A 21,978-nucleotide genomic window follows, 5' to 3' on the forward strand; every position below is an offset into this window, starting at 1 on the left:
CACAGTGGCATAATTGTGACATTTGCAAAATAAGCACAGTAGCGTAATTGTGACATTTACAAAATAAGCACAGTGGCGTAATTGTAACATTTACAAAAAAGCAGTGGCATAGTTGTGACATTTGCAAAACAAGCATAGTGGCTTAATTGTGACATTTACAAAATAAGCACAGTGGCATAATTGTGACATTTATAAAATAAGCACAGTGGCGTAATTGTGACATTTACAAAACAAGCACAGTAGCGTAATTGTGACATTTACAAAATAAGCACAGTGGCGTAATTGTGACATTTATAAAATAAGCACAGTGGCATAATTGTGACATTTACAAAATAATCACAGTGGCGTAATTGTGACATTTACAAAATAAGCACAGTGGCATAATTGTGACATTTACAAAATAAGCATAGTGGCATAATTGTGACATTTACAAAATAAGCACAGTGGTGTAATTGTGACATTTACAAAAAAAGCAGTGCCATAATTGTGACATTTACAAAACAAGCACAGTGGCGTAATTGTGACATTTACAAAATAAGCACAGTGGTGTAATTGTGACATTTATAAAATAAGCACAGTGGCATAATTGTGACATTTACAAAACATGCACAGTGGCGTAATTGTGACATTTACAAAACAAGCACAGTGGTGTAATTGTGACATTTACAAAATAAGCACAGTGGCGTAATTGTGACATTTACAAAATAAGCACAGTGGCGTAATTGTGACATTTATAAAATAAGCACAGTGGCATAATTGTGACATTTACAAAACAAGCACAGTAGCGTAATTGTGACATTTACAAAATAAGCACAGTGGCATAATTGTGACATTTACAAAATAAGCACAGTGGCGTAATTGTGACATTTACAAAATAAGCACAGTGGTGTAATTGTGACATTTACAAAAAAAGCAGTGGCATAATTGTGACATTTACAAAACAAGCACAGTGGCGTAATTGTGACATTTACAAAATAAGCACAGTGACATAATTGTGACATTTACAAAACAAGCATAGTGGCATAATTGTGACATTTACAAAATAAGCATAGTGGCGTAATTGTGACATTTACAAAATGAGCACAGTGGCGTAATTGTGACATTTACAGAACAAGCATAGTGGCGTAATTGTGACATTTACAAAACAAGCATAGTGGTGTAATTGTGACATTTACAAAATAAGCATAGTGGCGTAATTGTGACATTTACAAAATAAGCATAGTGGCATAATTGTGACATTTATAAAAAAAAGCACAGTGGCGTAATTGTGACATTTACAAAATAAGCACAGTGGCGTGATTGTGACATTTACAAAATAAGCATAGTGGCATAATTGTGACATTTACAAAATAAGCATAGTGGCGTAATTGTAACATTTACAAAACAAGCACAGTGGTGTAATTGTGACATTTACAAAATAAGCACAGTGGCGTAATTGTGACATTTATAAAATAAGCACAGTGGCATAATTGTGACATTTACAAAACAGGCATAGTGGCGTAATTGTGACATTTACAAAATAAGCATAGTGGCGTAATTGTGACATTGCTGTAACATCATAGTTCAGGTGTGGCAACGTTTTTGCCGATCAACTATTGACATAAGTTTTGTAAAACTTAGTCATGCTATGTAACAACAGCATAATATGCAACTTAAATTGGAGCAGTGTTTTAGTACCCAGGTGTTTTACATATATGAAGTATCATAAACTGTAATAGTCATGTAATTTGGCAATGGGAGACTTGCCATATAAGCGTACCATTGTAAGTGAATGCCATGCTATCTAAAATACCCACTTTTAAAAACAGGTATCAGACTGAAAGCAATTTTGAACTTTGGCATACCACTGCAATCTTCAGATTTGCTTATCCCTAAAAAAAGCCCACAACCCTCTCCTTGTGGACATTATCAAAAGGTCCAGAACCCAAAATTCATTACATATGATATACATTTCTGTCATATTGTCATATGGTCAAAAAGAATCTCTCTTCAGTCTATCTAATGTAGCAGTATTTTAAAAAAATCATTAAATCAGACATACCCATGGCCTTTAATCTTTTATAAAATTCTTTCCATTCTGTAAAGTATGCTCTGATGATGTCCCTATTCGTTCCATTGGTACACAACGCGAGCCTGCCTGCTGCCAAAACATTTTTTGCTCTCAACATCCCATGTCCTTATAATACTCGTGTATTTAATACTTTTATTTTTTAGTCAAAACTTTCTCAGTGTGGCCCACTTAAAACCAATCAAGGTAGATTCTAACCCATGTGAGCATTTGAGTTGTGTTTCCTCAGTGTTTCCCTTTACACACTTTGTGCATCAGAGACAAGTGATGGAAATATATGACACACTTTTTATTGCAGTGTGTATTTTTGACACAAAGATTCACATTATGCGATAAGGATTTGTTCAGTTTCCAATGCATAGAACCAAGGATGGCATGGCGTATCCTTGGAGCATAGGCATTGTTATGATGGAGTAGCTTCCCCTAATTTTGTGAGCTCTCACACAATTTCCATCAAGCTCAGCAACATGTCATCTAGATCAATGAACCTCTATGCTTTTCTGACTAGAAAAAGATCTCCAGATAAAAATGACATACACATCTGAATCACCATCCAACAAAGTGAAAGAACACAGCAGAGTAACTGTGGAGTGTAACTTTAAAGAAGCATTGAGAAAATAATTCCCTTGGCTGGAATACAGCACATTCATTGGGATTACCCATTTAACTTATGTTAGTGTAATTGTGATGACTGCAAAAGTGAATGCTCCTTTTTGACATGTTCTTACAATTTTCAAAAATCTGCCCTTATTTGCCATGAGGTGTCTGGAGAACACATTATCACTCAAAGTATTCTTGCACAACAAAGAAATCAGTAAGCTTGCAGGGAAAATGCATTATTTGGATAACGGGGGTGTGGTGGGATGGTGTCATTGTAGTTTTTGTTGGTTTGTAACTTTGTTGCAGTGAGAGAAAGACTTCAATTTTAAGTGCAGCCAACTAAAAGGAAGATGAACCATTAGTCTTTATGATTTCTGATAAATGTGTTCTTGGTAGAAGTAAAATAAAACTTATGAAAAAATTATGACATAGGCAGTAAATTAGCTGCCATTTGGTTAAAAGGGTTTATTTGGGTTTTGTATTGGCTTGTATATAATGTATTGATTTATAATATTGCTACAAAAAAGATGGAGACTGTTAAAAGTATAAACTAAAGAGGGTATGTAATGCAAGTTGTTATTGCCTATGTCAGGCTGAAGAAAATGAGTGTCAGATGAAAATTTGTCAGTACATTCTTGACCCTGACATGTTTCACTTGCCCCCAGTTTTGGCACCAAGTTTTTTTTAAATCCTCAATTTTACACCATGGGGATGCATTGACCCTTGTCCTATTCCATAACCATTATGGGGAAATAGGCCTTTCTTTATTTAATTATGAATATTTAAAGGAAAATAAAAATCTTAATCAACAGAAAAAAAGAGCTTAGATGTATTTTTGATCTTGTAATCCTACCCAGAGGTTCGAAGAGGAGGGGAGTACAACACCTTTCATTAAAAAGTAGACCAGTGTGACCAATATATGACAGATTTTGGTTCATCTTTCCATTTTGTTCCTTTGTTTTTTAAGGCACTGTTGCCTCTAGAGTTAGATTTGTAATTGCATCATGAGGATTATTATAGCCATCAATGAAAACTTGGTCAATGTGACTTTTTATTTTAAAGTTCATTGATTTGTGCTTTATGTTGAGCTCAGTTTTTCAATGTTTGGGTAGACATTTAGTTCATGTATTTTTACAAGTTGGTCTTTAGCAGCTAATCTACATTATGTACAATAATTTTGACCTGTATTTCATAGATCCAGTTTCCCCTTGCATTTAGCTTATTTCTTAGGCACTTTTCCTATGGAATCACATATCTTGGCATATAATTGTATCATGAGGCTACAGCCATTTCCAAAACTAGCTCACTGACCTATATTTCACATACATGCCAACCATTAAGGTTTTGGCTTAATTATTATGCTTTTTTCCACTAAATTATGCCTTATGCGTAAATGTATTTGGATTATGCGTTTCGGTATATCCCCCTCCCAACAAGTTTAATAATTTGTTTTCTCGTTTTTATTAACATCCCATTAATCCTACAGACCGTATTCTAAAAAGATGGCTTCTATGGAACTACGACATAAGAGTACGCTTGTCCATAGACTTACATGCACTCTCCTAACAGTATTGTTTTATTTATAGCAGTTGCCCTATCTCCAAGAAGTAGGCTGGTTCTACTTTCAAACTTTTGACCTCGGTTTCCATTTATAGCAGCTGTATGGCTTAGTTAGGAGCGAACAGATTGGTTTTTTAACTTGTAATCTTTGCTTGCAGATTCTTTGTTGAAATTGATAACTGGTACAAATCCAGTCTCTAGGTATTTGGCGCTAAAAGTTGTGTTGGATTTATTCTAGTCAATGCATGTGTTAAAAGCAAAAATGTTTTTCAAATAATTTCACTGATGGATTAGAAAAGATGAAAAATCGATTCAGAGATGAATACGTGAACTACATATTACAGCGTTCCATTCTAGGGTGGCTTCATGCCTCTTGCAGGCTGTGTGGAAAGGATTTTAATATTGTTCATGGTGGTAAAACAAAGAAACCTTGAATTAGCTTGTTTTACTAACTCAAGTACTAAGGTAACTTCTTTTTTTTACAGCAGTACTAAATTGTGGACACGAATTTTATAAATGCAGAGGCATTATGTACCAAGTTCTTAAAAGAACACGGACTACCCCTAGCAGTAGAAGACTACATTGGTCCTTTGTTCAAACAGATGTTTCCTGATTCCAAAGTTGCAGAAAATATGCATCTGCAAGAACAAAATCATCTAATATTGTTAGGTGTTTAGCAGAAGATACTTCACTTAAAATTGCAGAAGCCATGAAAATTGGGCCATTTAGTATTGCAGCAGACAGGAGTAGTGATTATGATGACAAAAAGTTGTACCCAGTCTGTGTAAGAGACTTTGACAACAAAAAGGGCAAAGTCAGAGTGCTCTTCTTTCATTACCATAATTAACAGTAGATTCCACTGGAGAAAACAATTTTTTTATTTGCTTGATAATGCTTTGAATAAATGTAAGTTGGCAGAACTGTATGGGGTTTTCAGCTGATGCTGCATCAGTAATGACTGGAATTCATAAAGTAGTTGCATTCTGTATTTTGAAAAATATCTCCATCATTGTACATATCAGGTTGTCTCTGTCATATGATGCACCATGCTGCAGGAAAGGCTGCTGATAAATTAGAAGGAGAAATTCTGAAGTATCAAGTTGGCACTCTACCTGACAATGTACTTCATGGGGAGAGAGTTAAATTTTTCATCTTATTTGCCAGCTAAAAGACCCAATAACTGGAAGATATAAATTTCCTCTTCTTTGTCAGGTTATGAAAGGAATATTGGTTCTTTACCATTCTGATGCTGACTGTGAGAGATTGTTCAGCTTTGTTAACAAAAGTAAAACTGAATTTAGATCCAGACTCTGTAATAACCCAGCACTTAGTGCTCTACTGGTGTGCAAAACATGTATAGTCTCAGCTGGTACAAAGTGTATTGAAATGCAATATGAGAGTCTGTTGCTTTTTAAAGCTCAGTGTTATATATGAAAACTTGAAGCAGTAATTGATGTTAAAAGTCCAGAGTGGTAAATAAATCATTTTGTACATATGCTCATTGAATTTTTATCATGTTATATGTGGATTACACTTTTTCTGCACATGTACAAGATTAACATATTTGCATGTACAGGTGCAAATACAGGTAAAATGACAAGTTACAATTGTATTTCATCTGTATTTTTGTTTGTATTTTAATGGAAAAGTTCAAATATGTCTAAGAACTATTATATTCTTTAGTAGTTCAACCATGTACATGTAATGTCTGTTTTGTAAACATCCACTCCATGAATGTCAGAGGTAAGTTTAGACCCCCAGAGTCAGTAGTAAATGTTCATGAAAACTTTTCACTTGTTATTTATTCTAATATCATCAAAACTGAGGTTCATAACTGGTGAATAAACCTCAGCAAATGCTTCATTTTCTTCAATTATTGGGTGGATCTTGTGTAAAGGGTCACCTTGATTGTTCTCATTGTCTGCCAGGTGTAAGTTGATTAGAAATGCTAGAAATCTATCCCATACTCATTTTTTTTGCTGAAGTATGGGGTTGATATCACATCATCAGTAGCCCAGTAGGAATTGAGATCAGATTTATGTACCAAACCCATTGCTATAATCAATGCGAAAAAGAGTTTTAGCTGCTCAGGTGTGACCTGCTGCCATTTCGTCAGATGCAATAACTTGTCCTCAGGAAAAGTCTTAAATAGTCCATAGGCTCAATATTCACCATCACGACATTTCATTTTGAAATACCAGTGAATACAGGGTTGACAGGCATGCCATCTTTTCTTGTCCAGCCAGCATGTACATCAGACTCCAGTTCCACATCAGTTCCTGACTCAGAATTATTCATGAAAATTGCATCAACACTTCGTCAGCTCCAATAATTTCATCCCCAAATCCTTCAAAATCATTATCATCATCGCTATCAGAAGCCAGTATTTGTTGAAGAAATCACGTATTCAGCGTCAGCCATTTTTATTTTTTCCAGGTAGACCACTCCCTCGATAAGTCGCGCCCCGATAACTCGGAAACCTGCTTATAACGCAGTGTCGGGCGTGGATCCCATTTTTTAAACCCGAAAATACCCAAAAAATGAACTTGAAGAAAATCGAGATCAAAATTGGTAACGGAAACTTTGATATATTACTTGTTTTATCGTTGAAAACGGTAGATAGGACCTGGAAATTTTAATCAACACTATGAAGTATCAAATTTAAAAATAACTCATACAATTTTTTACATTTTCTTTCCAAATGACATTCCTAGTAACCGCAATTAACAATATGTAAGGAAATTTCGATCAATGTAAATGTCACTTACACTGAGTGGAGGCAGTACTTTAATAAATAAATACAAATTAAATAAATTTTTTATCAATTGAAATTTGTGTTCTAGTTCCATCTTTTAGTTCCTTTTAAGTGTAATCATCATAAATGCAATGTGTCCTCTTGTAATTAAATGTAATATGTGTCAAACTACCGTAACAGCTATGTCCGCGAGCGTTTCTCTGAGAACCTAATTAAGTGCCAACCATGTTTTGATAACTGACTTGCGGAAGTATTTGTTGTATTGTTGCACTGAATTAAAAGCTGGCCTCCTTTATATTATCACGTTAATTATGTCTTTTGAATCAAAAAAGGAGGTGGAATAAAAGAAAAGTTAAAAGGCACAAAAATCGGACTAAAAATCTAGCAGCCTCAGTCGTATGTCGGGTGAACTCACTTCATTTGATCAATCGAACACTGTAATAAATGTTATTGTGTATGTAACAGAAACCACCTTAAATTAACAGACTCTTTTATAACTGTGATCAAAGATAACAAGGCAGCAAAGCAAAAAGAATACTTCGTAAAATAAAGAGCTTGATTTCACAGATACGGACCATTGTGGGCAAGCGAGTTTCAGAGAATTATTGAACTGGCATTTAGAGATATCCTCAGGGATGATAAGAAATTTCATTATTACTTCCAATGAAATCACAACATTAACATTGTACTAATTGAACAATAAACAATTGAGTTTCGACATAGTCGTGTCACGAAATAAATGTCACATGTTTTTGAAAAAAAGGGAATCTTGTTTGGTGGTGTATCAACAGGTAGTCTAGTTCCCAAATTGTGTACTACCAATTTGGCAAGATACTATTAAATACCACATTGGGAACCAAACTCATCAAGAAAACAAAAAGCAGTGACGTAATACACAGATTTTTTGCGTACACGTGATGGTTGTTCAAACCAGTTGGAACAATCTTTCATATGTTGGATATTTTGAGAGAGAAAAAATGTTATTTAAGCAGAATAACAAACAACTTCATTAGAAAAAGCGCATTATTAAAAATTATTATTGATGTGATTGTAAAATGAGGATTCAGTCATTAAACAGCCCAGTTACCTAACGCCGCCCCCTCCCCCACGGTTTTCTCGATGTCAAAGTGATCTTCTTCAATTTTTGGAGGTCCCTTGCTAACTCACGCCTCACTTATAGTGCGGTCTATGTTTGTGGACCCTGTTGTGCGCGAGTTATCAAGGGAGAGGTGTACCATGTGCTCAGAAGCGAGTATTTGTAAAATTTCTTCACTAAATGCATAGTAAAGTACAACGGAATGCTTGTTCCAGGCCTCTATAAACCTATCAAATATAGTTTTACAAGCAGTCAAGGCTAGTTGAAGTAATAGGATGCGTACATTGTTGCTTACCTGGAAAACGACTTAAGTCATGACAAGCACTACGAGACATCGACCGACAGCTGGACTAATGTCGTGACTAGCACTTTAAGGGTTAACATACTGATCTAGATTCTCTAACACAGCCTTATGGTTATACTCCATAGCAAAAATATTTTATACAGGAAACAGAGAGGTAAGAGTAGGTTGAACAATCAGGTATAAGCTATCCAGCTAACTAACACCATACCCTTCTGACCAGGTGGAGGTAATCTCCCAAGGTGTTAGGGTTTATATTACGTATTATTGATCTCATTTGGGTTCCAATCCATTTTTACCTGTATATTTACTGCACTGATCCATTGTAGCCATCCACCCCAAACCTTGGGACATAGTGGGTAATATTACTTTTAAATGGTGGAAAAATTTAATATTTCTGCATGTATACACTTAAGTCCTATGAAATAGCCTCTTGCTTTTGTTTTCTGCTCAGTTGTATTTGCATGTACAGTTCTGTTTGGAATTTGAGAGTGGCACTTAATGCATGTTATGTTCTTATTATTCAAGATGCTGAAAATGTGGTCATGACAATGTCATGAATGCAGCCTGGGAGTTATATTGTAGAGAAAGCTATAGATCATGTAGTTCAATTGTACAGAAAGCTTTAGATTAGGGAGTTCTGTTGTACAGAAAGCTTTAGATCAGGGAGTTCTATTGTACAGAAAGCTGTAGATCAGGGAGTTCTATTGTACAAAAAGCTATAGATCAGGGAGTTCTGTGGTACGTAAAGAAGTAGATCAAGAAGTTATATTGTACAGAAAGCTATAGATCAGGGAATTCTGTTGTACAGAAAGCTATAGATCAGGGAGTTCTTTTGTACAGAAAGCTGTAGATCAGGGAGTTCAGTGGTACATAAAGAAGTAGATCAAAAAGTTACATTGTACAGAAAGCTATAGATCAGGGAATTCTGTTGTACAGAAAGCTATAGATCAGGGAGTTCAGTGGTACATAAAGAAGTAGATCAAGAAGTTATATTGTACAGAAAGCTATAGATCAGGGAGTTCTGTGGTATGTAAAGAAGTAGATCAAGTAGTTATATTGTACATAAAGCTATAGATCAGGGAGTTCCTTTGTTCAGAAAGCTGTACATCAGGGAGTTCTATTGTACAGAAAGCTTTAGATCAGGGAGTTCTTTTGTACAGAAAGCTGTAGATCAGGGAGTTCAGTGGTACATAAAGAAGTAGATCAAGAAGTTATATTGTACAGAAAGCTATAGATCAGGGAATTCTGTTGTACAGAAAGCTATAGATCAGGGAGTTCTGTGGTACATAAAGAAGTAGATCAAGAAGTTACATTGTACAGAAAGCTATAGATCAGCGAGTTCCTTTGTTCAGAAAGCTGTACATCAGGGAGTTCTATTGTACAGAAAGCTTTAGATCAGGGAGTTCATTGGTACATAAAGAAGTAGATCAAGAAGTTATATTGTACAGAAAGCTATAGATCAGGGAATTCTGTTGTACAGAAAGCTATAGATCAGGGAGTTCTGTTGTACAGAAAGTTATAGATCAGGGAGTTCTGTGGTACATAAAGAAGTAGATCAAGAAGTTATATTGTACAGAAAGCTGTATATCATGGTGTTGTGTTGTACATAAAGCTGTAGATTGGGGAGTTATAGATGTAGATCAGTTTTTAAAAATAAAAGTATGACCAGATTCTGGATGTCCTGGATCTGGGACAGCCTGATGAAGGTCAGTTATATATGTACTATACATAATATTCCTGTTAAAATTTGTAGTCCTATACATTGCAGGGTACACACATTCCGCTGGCACAGAATTATATCTTCTTTCTATAGAAGATGGTCGGAAAAATATTGTTAAAACTGCTCAGCATATATGTCGCCAAGTAGCAGCCAGAGAAATGAGACCTTCAGATATATGTCCCAACCAGATAGATGCTCTTCTTCAAGGTAAGGTGTACATTCATATATTGCTTTTATTATATCCTGAAGAAAGTGTAAACCCACTTGGAATATAAATATACTTGTATAGGGATTTACTAATACCTGCCAACCATCACATGTATAAGTACATGTTTGCACACAAAAAATGGCTTTATTTATTGAAACTGAAATGAAATCAATGTTTCAACAACAAAGATAAAAAGTGGTGTGTCTTTGTCGTCAGGTTTCTTATAAACCAAGGTAGACATGCTAGATTGGTAGACTTAAACAGCTGTTTTGTCCTAAGTTGTTGGAGCTGTGATCTTCAAATCGCTATTTATATTCTTTATATGATCCCCCCCCACCTTTTTGCTTCATATTCAAGACCAATCTTGTGTTTGAACAACTTTTTAGTTAAAGTCATGGGGGGATGTGAACAGTATTCTTTTTAGTTTTTTTTTTTATTGTTTTGGTTTAATGGCACATTTTTAACACATCATTGGATATTATAATGCCAACGAAATGAGAGCAAAATGCCATCCCCAAGGACACACCACGGCAGCCAGCTGGCCTGGGCAAGTACTGAACATACATTGCTCTCAACGACACACAAAGGCATTTGACCTGGGCAAATATCAAACATAAAACATTCCCAAGGACACAGCGAGGCAGTGGGTCCTAGCAAGTCTCAGACATACAACACTGCAAACATGATGCACAAAACATGATCAGCTAAATAATAATAATAATAATAATAATGAAGACTTTGTATAGCACCTAATCTTTAGAAGCTCTAAGCGCTTTACAACATTAGACAACACCTGTAAGATAAAAAACATATAATGATATGATTACAAAAACAAACACCATGAAATTAGAAAACATAAAAAACATGCTGAGAATATTTAAGGTAGGAAACATTATTAGGTCTTTAAGTTTGTTTGTGTAGTCGAAATAAGTGAGTTTTGAGAGCACTCTTGAATGTGATCACTGTGTCTTTGTATCTAAGTTCAGTGGGCAATTCATTCCAGTCGTTGCTGGGCCCTGGTATGCAAAAGAGCGCTGTCCATATGACTTTCTTTTCATAGTGGGAATAATGAGTATACGATTGTCAGAAGAGGAGTGTAAGTATCTTGCTGGTGTGTACACATGGGTGAGGTCAGATAGGTATGTTGGACTAGAGTCCGACAGTGAAACGTAGCACAGAGAACAAATTTTGTGTTTGATTCTGGATCAGATGGATTGCCAGTGTAGGGTACAGAGCAGCAGGGAGGGGTGCTCTGATCGTGGTACTCTAAGTATGATCCGAACAGCTTTGTTTTGAACTTTTTGAAGTTTCTGGAGTAGATATTGAGATGAACCAGACAGAATTGAGTTACAATAGTCCAGTCTTGAAAGTACTAATGAACACACAAGTGTTTTAGTGGCATCAACTGAAAGATATTTGCAAATGGAGCTGATGCGTCTCAGCTCAAGATATGCAGCCTTGCCGATGTTCATGACATGTTGGTGCAATGTGAGAGTACTGTCCAGAGTAACACCTAGGTTTTGTACTGATTGTGTGAATTTAATGTTGGTGTTGCTGATATTTATTGTTTGAGGTAAAGGATGTGAATGAGAAAGTCTTTTTTGTGTGATCAGAATGGCCTCAGTTTTATCGTCATTCATCTGCAGCTTGTTACATGTCATCCATGATTTCACATTAGAAATGCACCTCTCTACACCTTGGATGGTAGCATCAACTTCAGTTGGTTGGCTAGATTTGTATATTTGGGTGTCATCAGCGTACAGTTTGTGAGACACTGGATGATGATCTATGACACTTGAGATCGGCTGAGTGTATAGAATGAAGAGAACAGGTCCAAGAACAGACCCCTGTGGAACACCACAACATAGATCAACTGGGCTGGAGTGTATTCCATTTGCAGACACAATTTGTGTCCTGTTGACCAAGAAGGACTTAAACAACATTAAGGCTGTATCATGAATGCCAAATACATGCTGGAGATGGTGAAGTAATATATCATGGTCTGTTGTGTCAAATGCTGCAGACAAATCAAAGAGGGTGAGGACTGTAATCTTTCCGCTACCCAAAGCAGAGAGAATGTCATTAACTACTTTTAGAAGAGTAGTTTCAGTACTGTGGCAAGGGCTACATGCAGATATTACATTGCTAAAAAGACTTTGAATTCAGATGAGGTACATGCTGGGATAGAACAAACTTTTCTAAGATTTTTGGTATGAATGGGAGATTAGAAACTGGGCAGTACTTCTTTAAATCATTATGGTCTAGTTTTTGTTTCTTCAGCAGAGGCTTTACAATGGCAGTTTTGAAAAATGATGGGAATTCTCCTGATGAGAGAGAGGTATTAATAACATCAGTTAGTGAAGGCAATACTGGATCTAAGCACTCAAGCAGCAATGATGTTGGAATTGGATCAAGTTCACATGACTTTGGTGCACTCTTCATCAGGATTGTACATACGAAATCCATAGAGACAGGATCAAATGCTGCTAATGGCTGCCGCTTAGATTCTATATCCCAACTGCATGGTTACGACGAGTCAGTTGAAATTGTGGTGTCAAGCTTATCTCTAATGGTTTGTACTTTGTCACGGAAGAAATTTGCAAACATGTCCAGAAGGTCGACTGGAGAGAAGGTAGTTGGAAGTGGTGTATATTTGTTCCTTAACATTAGCTTGTTAGTAATCTCGAAGAGCTCTTTGCAGCTGGAACTTTCCATGATCTTAGTAGTGTAGTGGGCTGATTTCGCTGCATGGACTATATTTGTTACATTCTTCTTAGTGGCTTCATAGATTTGCTTATGAATAGTGAGTCTGGTGGAAAGCCAAAGCCTCTCAGCTTTACAGCGGTCTCTTTTAGCAGTGCAAAGCTGGTCCCTAACACTACTATACCATGCAGAACACTTTTGAATTGATACTCTGCACTTGGTAGCTGGGGCATGTTTGTTGAGCAGTGAACGCAAGTAGTTATCGAGTTGTTCTGCGGTAGGAGGTAAGCAAGTTGTTAAGATAGCTTGGATGTCCTGCATTAGTTTGGTTCTATTTATCATACGGAGGCTTCTCTTAGTAGCAGATAAAGGTGGAGGGTTAGTGACTGATACATCAAGATGGCATATAATGCAGAGGTGATCTGATGCAAGTTCATGGGATACCAGGAAGGACCGTAGAATGTTATCATCAGGTCTAAGAAGAATCCAGTCTAAAATGTGACCATGTTTATGGGTGGGTTGGTTAACTGACCGTTTGAGGTTGAAAACATTAATGGAATCTAGGAGTGTTTATGTGTTTGGGTTTCCGGGACAGTCAGAGTGAAAGTTGAAATCTCCAAGAATAATCAGGTTGCCACCTATCTAATTTCCATACTCCAGGAGATTCGGAAACTGCTCCAAAAAGAGAGATTCAGTCAGCTTGTTTTTTTCTACTAGGAGGAGGGCAGTATAGGCAGAAAAAATGGACTGACCTTTGCTCGAGTGTGAGTGTGGTTTGGACTAGTTCAGACGATGTGTGGTCGAAATTGAATGTTGTGGTGTGGTTAAGACGTTCATTATCTTCATCTTGTTAGATGTTGGGATGAAGTTTGAAATTTATAGTAATTAGACACTGCAATATTACTTGCTACTCATATTGACATTACATGTGACTATTAATGGTTCATTAAAACTCGTGAAGTAATTGGTTAATTGTCCAGCTTGCATGACAATGGTGGCACACTTCAGTTTGTCATACTCAAGGTTATTACAGAGGAAATTTCACTGACCATATCAGTAGTTTAATTTAAGTATTTTGAAAACTGAACAAATTTAATCCTATAGAAAGTGAGATGGTTTAATTTTATACACAATGAGATGGCATAACCTGATACAGTGTGAGATGGCATACTCTGATACAGTGTGAGATGACATACTTTAATACAGTGTGAGATAACATACTCTGATACAGTGAGATGACATTCTGATACAGTGTGAGATGATTAATTGTATACACAGTGAGAAGATTTTTTATTATACACAGGGATATATAGTGAGATAATATGATCTTATATGCAATAAAATGATATTACACTGATATTGACAAACTGTTTTGAGATGGGTATTTCTTGTTTTGGAATCAACAGCATTTACAATGTAAAAAGCTCTGTCAGACTTCGAGGAGGCCTTCTTTTGTTAAGAAAATATTTTGTATCCTCCAAACTCATCAGTATGTCTGTATTTAGAAATTTCCATGGTGACTGTTTCAGTGGATCGATTTATATTTTTATCCACCTAATCATAGTTGTATGACAAAAAGATCGAATATGTAACATCTTCATCCCACCATCTTGAAAGTTATCGACTGGAATGTTCGTTTTAATTTTGCCACCTTTTCAGCTCCAAAAGAAGTTAACAATGACTTTAGAAGGTTGGAAGGTACCATAAAACTGAACAAGCAAAGCTGTGATTTTTCCAACCATGGATAATTTTCTTAAAGACAGTTAGCAAGTAATTTTTTTATTGGAATTTTCTCTGTAAAACTTACAACAATAATATCGCTTTTGCTCAAATCAAATTTAATTCCAAATACTACATATCAGCCAGATTGCATTTATTTTTGTTTGCTGTTCATAATTTTCCCACCTCTTTTTGCACTTAGCCAAACCTGAGTTTTGTCAATGTTCACCCCCCATCCAGAGCAGCAGGAGAAGCTATCCAGAATTTTGAAAGCATTGTTGTAGGAAGTCTCGTTGAAAGCATTGTTGTAGGAAGTCTCATTGAAAGCGTTGTTGTAGGAAGTCTTGTTGAAAGCATTGTTGTAGGAAATCTCGTTGAAAGCATTGTTGTAGGAAGTCTCGTTGAAAGCATTATTGTAGGAAGTCTCGTCATCAATGAAATAGAGAGTTGATTTATCAGCATATTGTCTTGTCAGCTATTCAGAGTTGTTAATATGGTGTGATTGTTGTTGTAGCAGTTCTTAATAACTGTGGAGCTATTCTGAGTATATATATGGGGAAAAAGGATAACCATACTGTATAGGGAGAAGTTGAGAGCAGTGTCCATTATTTAGTACACACTTAGATATATCATGATATAAGGTTCTAAACCAATTCACGATCGGTGAACCAAAACAACAATTCTGAAGACTTTAATAAATGTTCATTCTACTGATTCAATTTTTTTTGTGAAAATCAAGAACTAAAAGTGTTGGTATGTCATTATTATTGTTATTTCTGTTAAATAAAAATTGAGATATTTACAATCACTTGTACATAAACTCTTTGAAAACCTGATTGTGTTTCATTTGTGCCATTAGTCTCTGAGCATTGGATGATGGTGCATTTTGAAGAGAGTGATGGGTCACCAGTGGTTTTGATAGTTTTTAATTTTCCTTCTTAGAAATATATGTGATGAATGCTTAACTGATAAACTGTTGTTTTCATGTTCATACTTTAGGACTTAACCATAAAAGCCCCAGGTCAGTTTTGAAAAATGTATAGAACTCTGCATTAAATCTAGCTAAGCCAGGTGACTTGCCATTCTTCATGTTTTTCAGTATGTATAGAAATTCTTGCAGTGAGAGAGGGCCTTCAAGTCCTTCTTTCTCATATGCTGATAATTTGAGAAGAAAGGGATTTGTAGCATCAGAAAAGGTATTCTAAAGAGAGTTCTTGACTTGGGTATTTCTAGTGGAATAAAAGTTTTTGTTAAAGGATCTCTGTTCCATTAAAACACTATTCAAGCCTGTTCATTCACTATAATCATCTATGATAAGCTTAGGTATGACTGTTTCATCATAATGCCAAGGTTAGAAAAGAATTTAGAGGTTCTCTCCCCATCATTTTTCCAACTTACATTGGTGCACTCGGCAATATTTTATTTTTCTTCAGTTTATGTGTATAAAAAAAGAGAATTTGCCAAGTTTTTCTGAATGGTTATACTGGCTATTTAAAAAAATGTATATCATAGTTTGATGTGTGTAATACAGGCTATTTAAAAAAATGTATATCATAGTTTGATGTGTGTAATACAGGCTATTTAAAAAAATGTATATCATAGTTTGATGTGTGTAATACAGGCTATTGAGTGTACAACTTGACCTTACTTCAGATGTGCACCAATAAAAAAAAACTGCTTGTTCATTTCACTTCCTGGAATTCAGAGGTAAAATGTGTAAATTGCAGAAAAAAGGAGCCAGTAACATTATTTTCTAACTTTTTCTATACTTTCTAACAATGCATTGCACATTCAGAAGCAGGTATTGTCTAGTCTGTTGAAAATTTGTTTTCCCAATTTTAATAACTTCTAAAGCTAGTGTACTTCAGACTAATTCAGGCTGATCTTTTGAGCACAAGGGAGCAGCCAATTTGGTTAGCTCTGTGCTTGGATCATGTGCAGTTTCCACAAGTACAATATCCAAAGAAACTTAAACTGCAATACATGAAAGTAACAGAGGTATGTCAACATTTTCTCCATTGTGCATGCAAACAACTTCACCTTACATGCATCACTCTCTCAAATGTTCATAATAACTGTAGAGTGCATCTTAAGACCACAGGTTTTATTATTATATGATTTAATTTTGGTTTTATAGCTGAAACATTTAAGTTGCAAGCATCAAAACAGTCCTTTTGAATTATTTTCATATTTTTTCTCCACAGAACAGTATTCATTGGTAGCAATGTCCCACACAAACTTTTATTCCTGTCTGTAACCAATCCTCGACAATTAAGGTTTACTCATAGATGAGAGGGTGAAATAAAAAAATTACTGATATATTTTTTTAGTACCCCAGCTACTAGTTTGCTTCCTGTGGGTGACTGAACATCTTGAGACCCAAAACATTATCCCCAGGCAACTAGCTCAAATTTGTTAAAAGAATATTCATGATAATTTTATTAATAATAGCTGTTATTTTAGTTGTTTTAGTTTTAATTTAACGTAAATAAGTTTTTGCTGCTTCACAAATTGACTTGTACAGCTGGCAACTGGTAATCCTACAAGTCACTACTAGACCTAATCAGTACAGTGTGCCGTCTGATCAAGTAGCAGTTTGATGTTTGGTAAAGTATTCCCATGCTGTTTGTTAAAGGATACTCATATTATTTGGTAAAGTATTCCCATGCTGTTTGGTAAAGTATTCCCATGCTGTTTGGTAAAGGATACTCATATTATTTGGTAAAGTATTCCCATGCTGTTTGGTAAAGGATACTCATATTATTTGGTAAAGTATTCCCATGCTGTTTGGTAAAGGATACTCATATTATTTGGTAAAGTATTCCCATGCTGTTTGGTAATGGATACTCATATTATTTGGTAAAGTATTCCCATGCTGTTTGGTAAAGGATACCCATATTATTTGGTAAAGTATTCCCATGCTGTTTGGTAAAGTAGCTACAGGATAAAGTCGTCACATTCTCTCTTTTTTAGAAATATCCATATACTATTTGGTCAAGTATCCAGATAATATTGGGTACAGGGCCACATTCTTTTTGATATAATGGCCACATGCTATTTGGTAAAGCAGCCATATACTGTATGGTAAAATCCATAAGGTTCAAGCTCTATATAATAAGCACGTGCTAATGTCATAAACTTTGTCTTCACCATTGGAATGCACAGATCAGAAGAGTTGACTACTTTTGCTGATGTTGGGTAGTCTCCTGTGTAGATGAAGCCTGTGTAGATGAATGTGTTGTGTGCATGATGTATTAGCATTTAACTCTCAGCGCAGTAAAGATCAAATAACATTTTGTACAAAGTATAAAATCCTTAAAACATGATTAAAAATCATCATGTATGTGACAAAAAGTACTAGATTTTCTTGGGTGGTACATGATTTTGAAGGTTCTTCACTGAGTTCACATCAAAATACTATATGTATAACAGGGTTGATCAATTTATCTGTGCATTATGTCTCCCACTATGATTACACTGAATAAAACACACAAGATCTGTTTTTGAGACTGGTTTAACCTATAAAGTTGTATGATGGTGAGATTCAAAGGCATATATAGTGGTCCATTCTAAGACAGCCATGATGGTTGTGCAGGTTTAATGATGTTTGTTATGACTGTGACATATATGATTAGAATAGATATTCTTCTGCATTTTGTGACCAAAAGGTGTAAATTTATAAAGACATGCCAGTATTGTCAAATATGGGACTAACTTGATTAGTTTAGACTCAGGTCACAATGTATGTGGAATTCTCCTTAACCTCATGGAAAATAAAAGTAGGTTGAAGTTGCCTTATCACCAGATGAGTATGTTATATATGGAAAGAAACTTCATATCCACAAGTTTGGATGTCTCTGTCATTGTTGGATCTTATTTTCATATCTACTGATTTGTTTGTTTTTACTTCATCTTAAAGTTTTCTTAAAGAACATCTTTGAATTTTTCTTCTCTCCTTTTCATTTTCACAGATCATTTTAACTTCCCAGATCCAGATCTAGTCATAAAGTTTGGTGATGTTGATGCAGTGTTAGGTTTTTTACCCTGGCAAATACGACTAACAGAAATTTTGTAAGTATTAGTGTATTCTGTATACTGTTTTATAGTCTGAGTTTCCTCTGACCCTTCTCACCTTTCTGTATACTGTTCTATAGCCTGAGTTTCCTCTGACCCATCCCACCATTCTGTGTACTGCTCCATAACCTGAGTTTCCTCTGACCCATCCCACCATTCTGTGTACTGCTCTATAGCCTGAGTTTCCTCTGACCCATCCCACCATTGTGTACTGTTCTATAGCCTGAGTCTCCTCTGACCCATCCCACCATTCTGTGTACTGCTCCATAACCTGAGTTTCCTCTGACCCATTCCACCATTCTGTGTACTGCTCTATAGCCTGAGTTTCCTTTGACCCATCCCACCATTCTGTGTACTGTTCTATAGCCTGAGTTTCCTCTGACCCATCCCACCATTCTGTGTACTGCTCTATAGCCTGAGTTTCCTCTGACCCATCCCACCATTCTGTGTACTACTCTATAGCCTGAGTTTCCTCTGACCCATCCCACCATTCTGTGTACTGCTCTATAGCCTGAGTTTCATCTGACCCATCCCACCATTCTGTGTACTGAGTTTCCCCTGACCCTTCTCACCATTCTGTATACTGCTCTAGTATGAGTTTCCTCTGACCCTTCTAACCATTCTGTGTACTGCTCTATATCTGTGTACTGCTCTATAGTCTGAGTTTCCTCTGACCCTTCTAACCATTCTGTGTACTGCTCTATATCTGTGTACTGCTCTATAGCCTGAGATTCCTCTGTACTCTCCCACCATTCTTTGTACTGCTCAGTGAGTTTCCTATTACCTTTCCCACCATTCTGTGTACTGTTCTATAGCCTGAGTTTCCTCTGATCTTTCCCACCTTTTTTTAGATATTTTAACAGTTGGATATGAGATTTAGGGACTAGCAAATTCAGTGACATTGTATTCAACCCACCCTGCCAGATATCGATAAATAAAATATTGATCTTCTCAGTTAACATGTAATTTGTAACTTGAATGAAAATGAGTTGACTATGCAATATTTATGGTCAACCTTTCCATGCAGATGATCTCTAAATTTGGCAGCATCAGTATTTGATTGCCATAATTTTTTCTCCATGGGTTGTTTGTATCACATGATTCTTTGACCTCTGATGTAAAGAAAAAATGTAGGTTGTGATACTTGGCTTAGAGTAGAAACGTTAAAGTATGGTGTCCAGTTTGTAAGCACAGTAAATTTGAGTCAGCTTATTAAGAGATGAAATATGTTTGAATTGTTGTGAAGGTAAATATTCTGCTTATGGATATCAGTTTTGATACAGTGTTGCTAGATTTGATACAATGTTGCTGTGTTTGTTAGCCCCAATTTAAAGTGACTACCCATGCTGCTATGATGTGGTTTGGGCTAACTCAATGTTTTTGGTAATGGGTCTCCAGTAAAACTAAAGCTATGAACGTATTGAACCAGCTGATAAAATTACATGTCGCAAAATGTTATCAACTTAATGTACATTAGTGTTTATGCTGTCACATATTTCGTTATATTATTGGTTACACTGTCCCAGGTTTTGTTAGTGCCATGTACATAGGTGTTTAGACTCTCACATAGGTACATTGTGACAGTACATTGGTGTTTACACTGTCACATGTTTAATTTTACTGGAGACATATTAGCAAAGTGAAACCATGCTAGTTATTCTGGAAACCATGCTAGCTATTCTGGAAACCATGCTAGCTATTCTGGAAACCATGGTATTATTCTGTTGTAGATTTAGTTTTGTTGGAGATGTATTAGCAGAACCAATTAAACCATGGTGTTTATAACTATGGATTTTGTCTACAAGTTACAAATTATTAGTGAGCATAAAATGAATTTAGGAAAAAAACTTTATTTCAGTAAAAAAAATTAATAATAATTTTGTGAAGAAAAGATACTATATTATTATGCAGTTACTCTTTGTATTGACAGTTACTCAATATGCTATTATGTATTGACAGTTACTCTATATGCTATTATGCATTGACATTTACTCTATATGCTATTATGTATTGTCAGTTACTCTATATGCTATTATGTATTGACATTTACTCTATATGCTATTATGTATTGACAGTTACTCTATATGCTATTATGTATTGACAGTTACTCAATATGCTATTATGTATTGTCAGTTACTCTATATGCTATTATGTATTGACAGTTACTATATATGCTATTATGTATTGACAGTTGCTCTATATGCTATTATGTATTGACAGTTACTCTATATGCTATTATGTATTGTCATTTACTCTGTATGCTATTATGTATTGACAGTTACTCTATATGCTATTATGTATTGACATTTACTCTATATACAATTATGTATTGACAGTTACTCTATATGCTATTATGTAAGTCAGATCCATCTTCAGACTGCATAGACCCAGATCTGTGGTTGCATAATATGCTGACTGATCTGGGTCTATGCAATTTGTTAGCCTTAATCATTAGAAAAAACCACTTACACTATGTGATGGTTGATCTGGGTCTGTGCAGTTTGTTAGCCTTAATCATTAGAACAAACCACTTACACCTACATTATGTGATGGTTGATCAGGGTCTATATTGCCTGCAGTTATAACCAACTTTTAGAAAACTATATGTTGTTATAGCAGCCATTATATAGGCACTGTGTTATACACACAAGATATCAGATGGGCCATTGTATGTCAAGTAAAAGTGGAGAATTACCGTTTCCTTTATAAACACAATCATCAGAGTTGGTAACCATTCATGTTATACGAGGTTTGATAATCTTTGGTGTTAAAATGTAACAGCCACACTTTTAGTTATGCTTGTTTTGTTATGTTATAGCAGGCTGATATAGATATTGCAAAATCATCTCCATCAAAAATGTTACCTTTCTTTTATTTGATAAAACTTTTTCTTGCTGCTATTCTGAAATGAGAAATTTATGTTGCTGAAATATTGAGCTTTAAAGTACGTTAGCAAATCTGACAAAAATTAATTATCCCCTGTCTTGTAACATGACTCTCACTCCCATAATACCAATGAAAATATGTTTATTTACAGACTTTGATATGAAGCCATTTTAGGCAGAATTTACATAAACCTTACATTATCACTGTAAAACTAGTCACAACTATTATTGCAGAGTTAATTTAGGTGGTTATAAAATTGTAAAATAATGTCTTCTGTTTTTGTGG

At 35.5% G+C, this 21,978-nt stretch overlaps 1 protein-coding gene across 1 annotated transcript in view; it reads left to right on the forward strand.

Moving 5' to 3' along the window:
• LOC149785899 (dehydrodolichyl diphosphate synthase complex subunit Nus1-like) overlaps positions 1–21,978 on the forward strand; it is a 41,508-nt gene that overhangs the window by 9,310 nt on the left and 10,220 nt on the right. The window contains exons 3-4 of the mRNA XM_089976111.1: positions 10,152–10,310; positions 18,705–18,804. Of these exons, the coding sequence (XP_089832237.1) occupies positions 10,152–10,310; positions 18,705–18,804 (259 nt within the window). The remainder of the gene's footprint in view (positions 1–10,151; positions 10,311–18,704; positions 18,805–21,978) is intronic.

The sequence above is a fragment of the Sinohyriopsis cumingii genome, chromosome 12 (assembly GCF_028554795.1).
Source record: "Sinohyriopsis cumingii isolate HCF-2022 chromosome 12, ASM2855479v2, whole genome shotgun sequence".
Classification (NCBI taxonomy): domain Eukaryota; kingdom Metazoa; phylum Mollusca; class Bivalvia; order Unionida; family Unionidae; genus Sinohyriopsis; species Sinohyriopsis cumingii.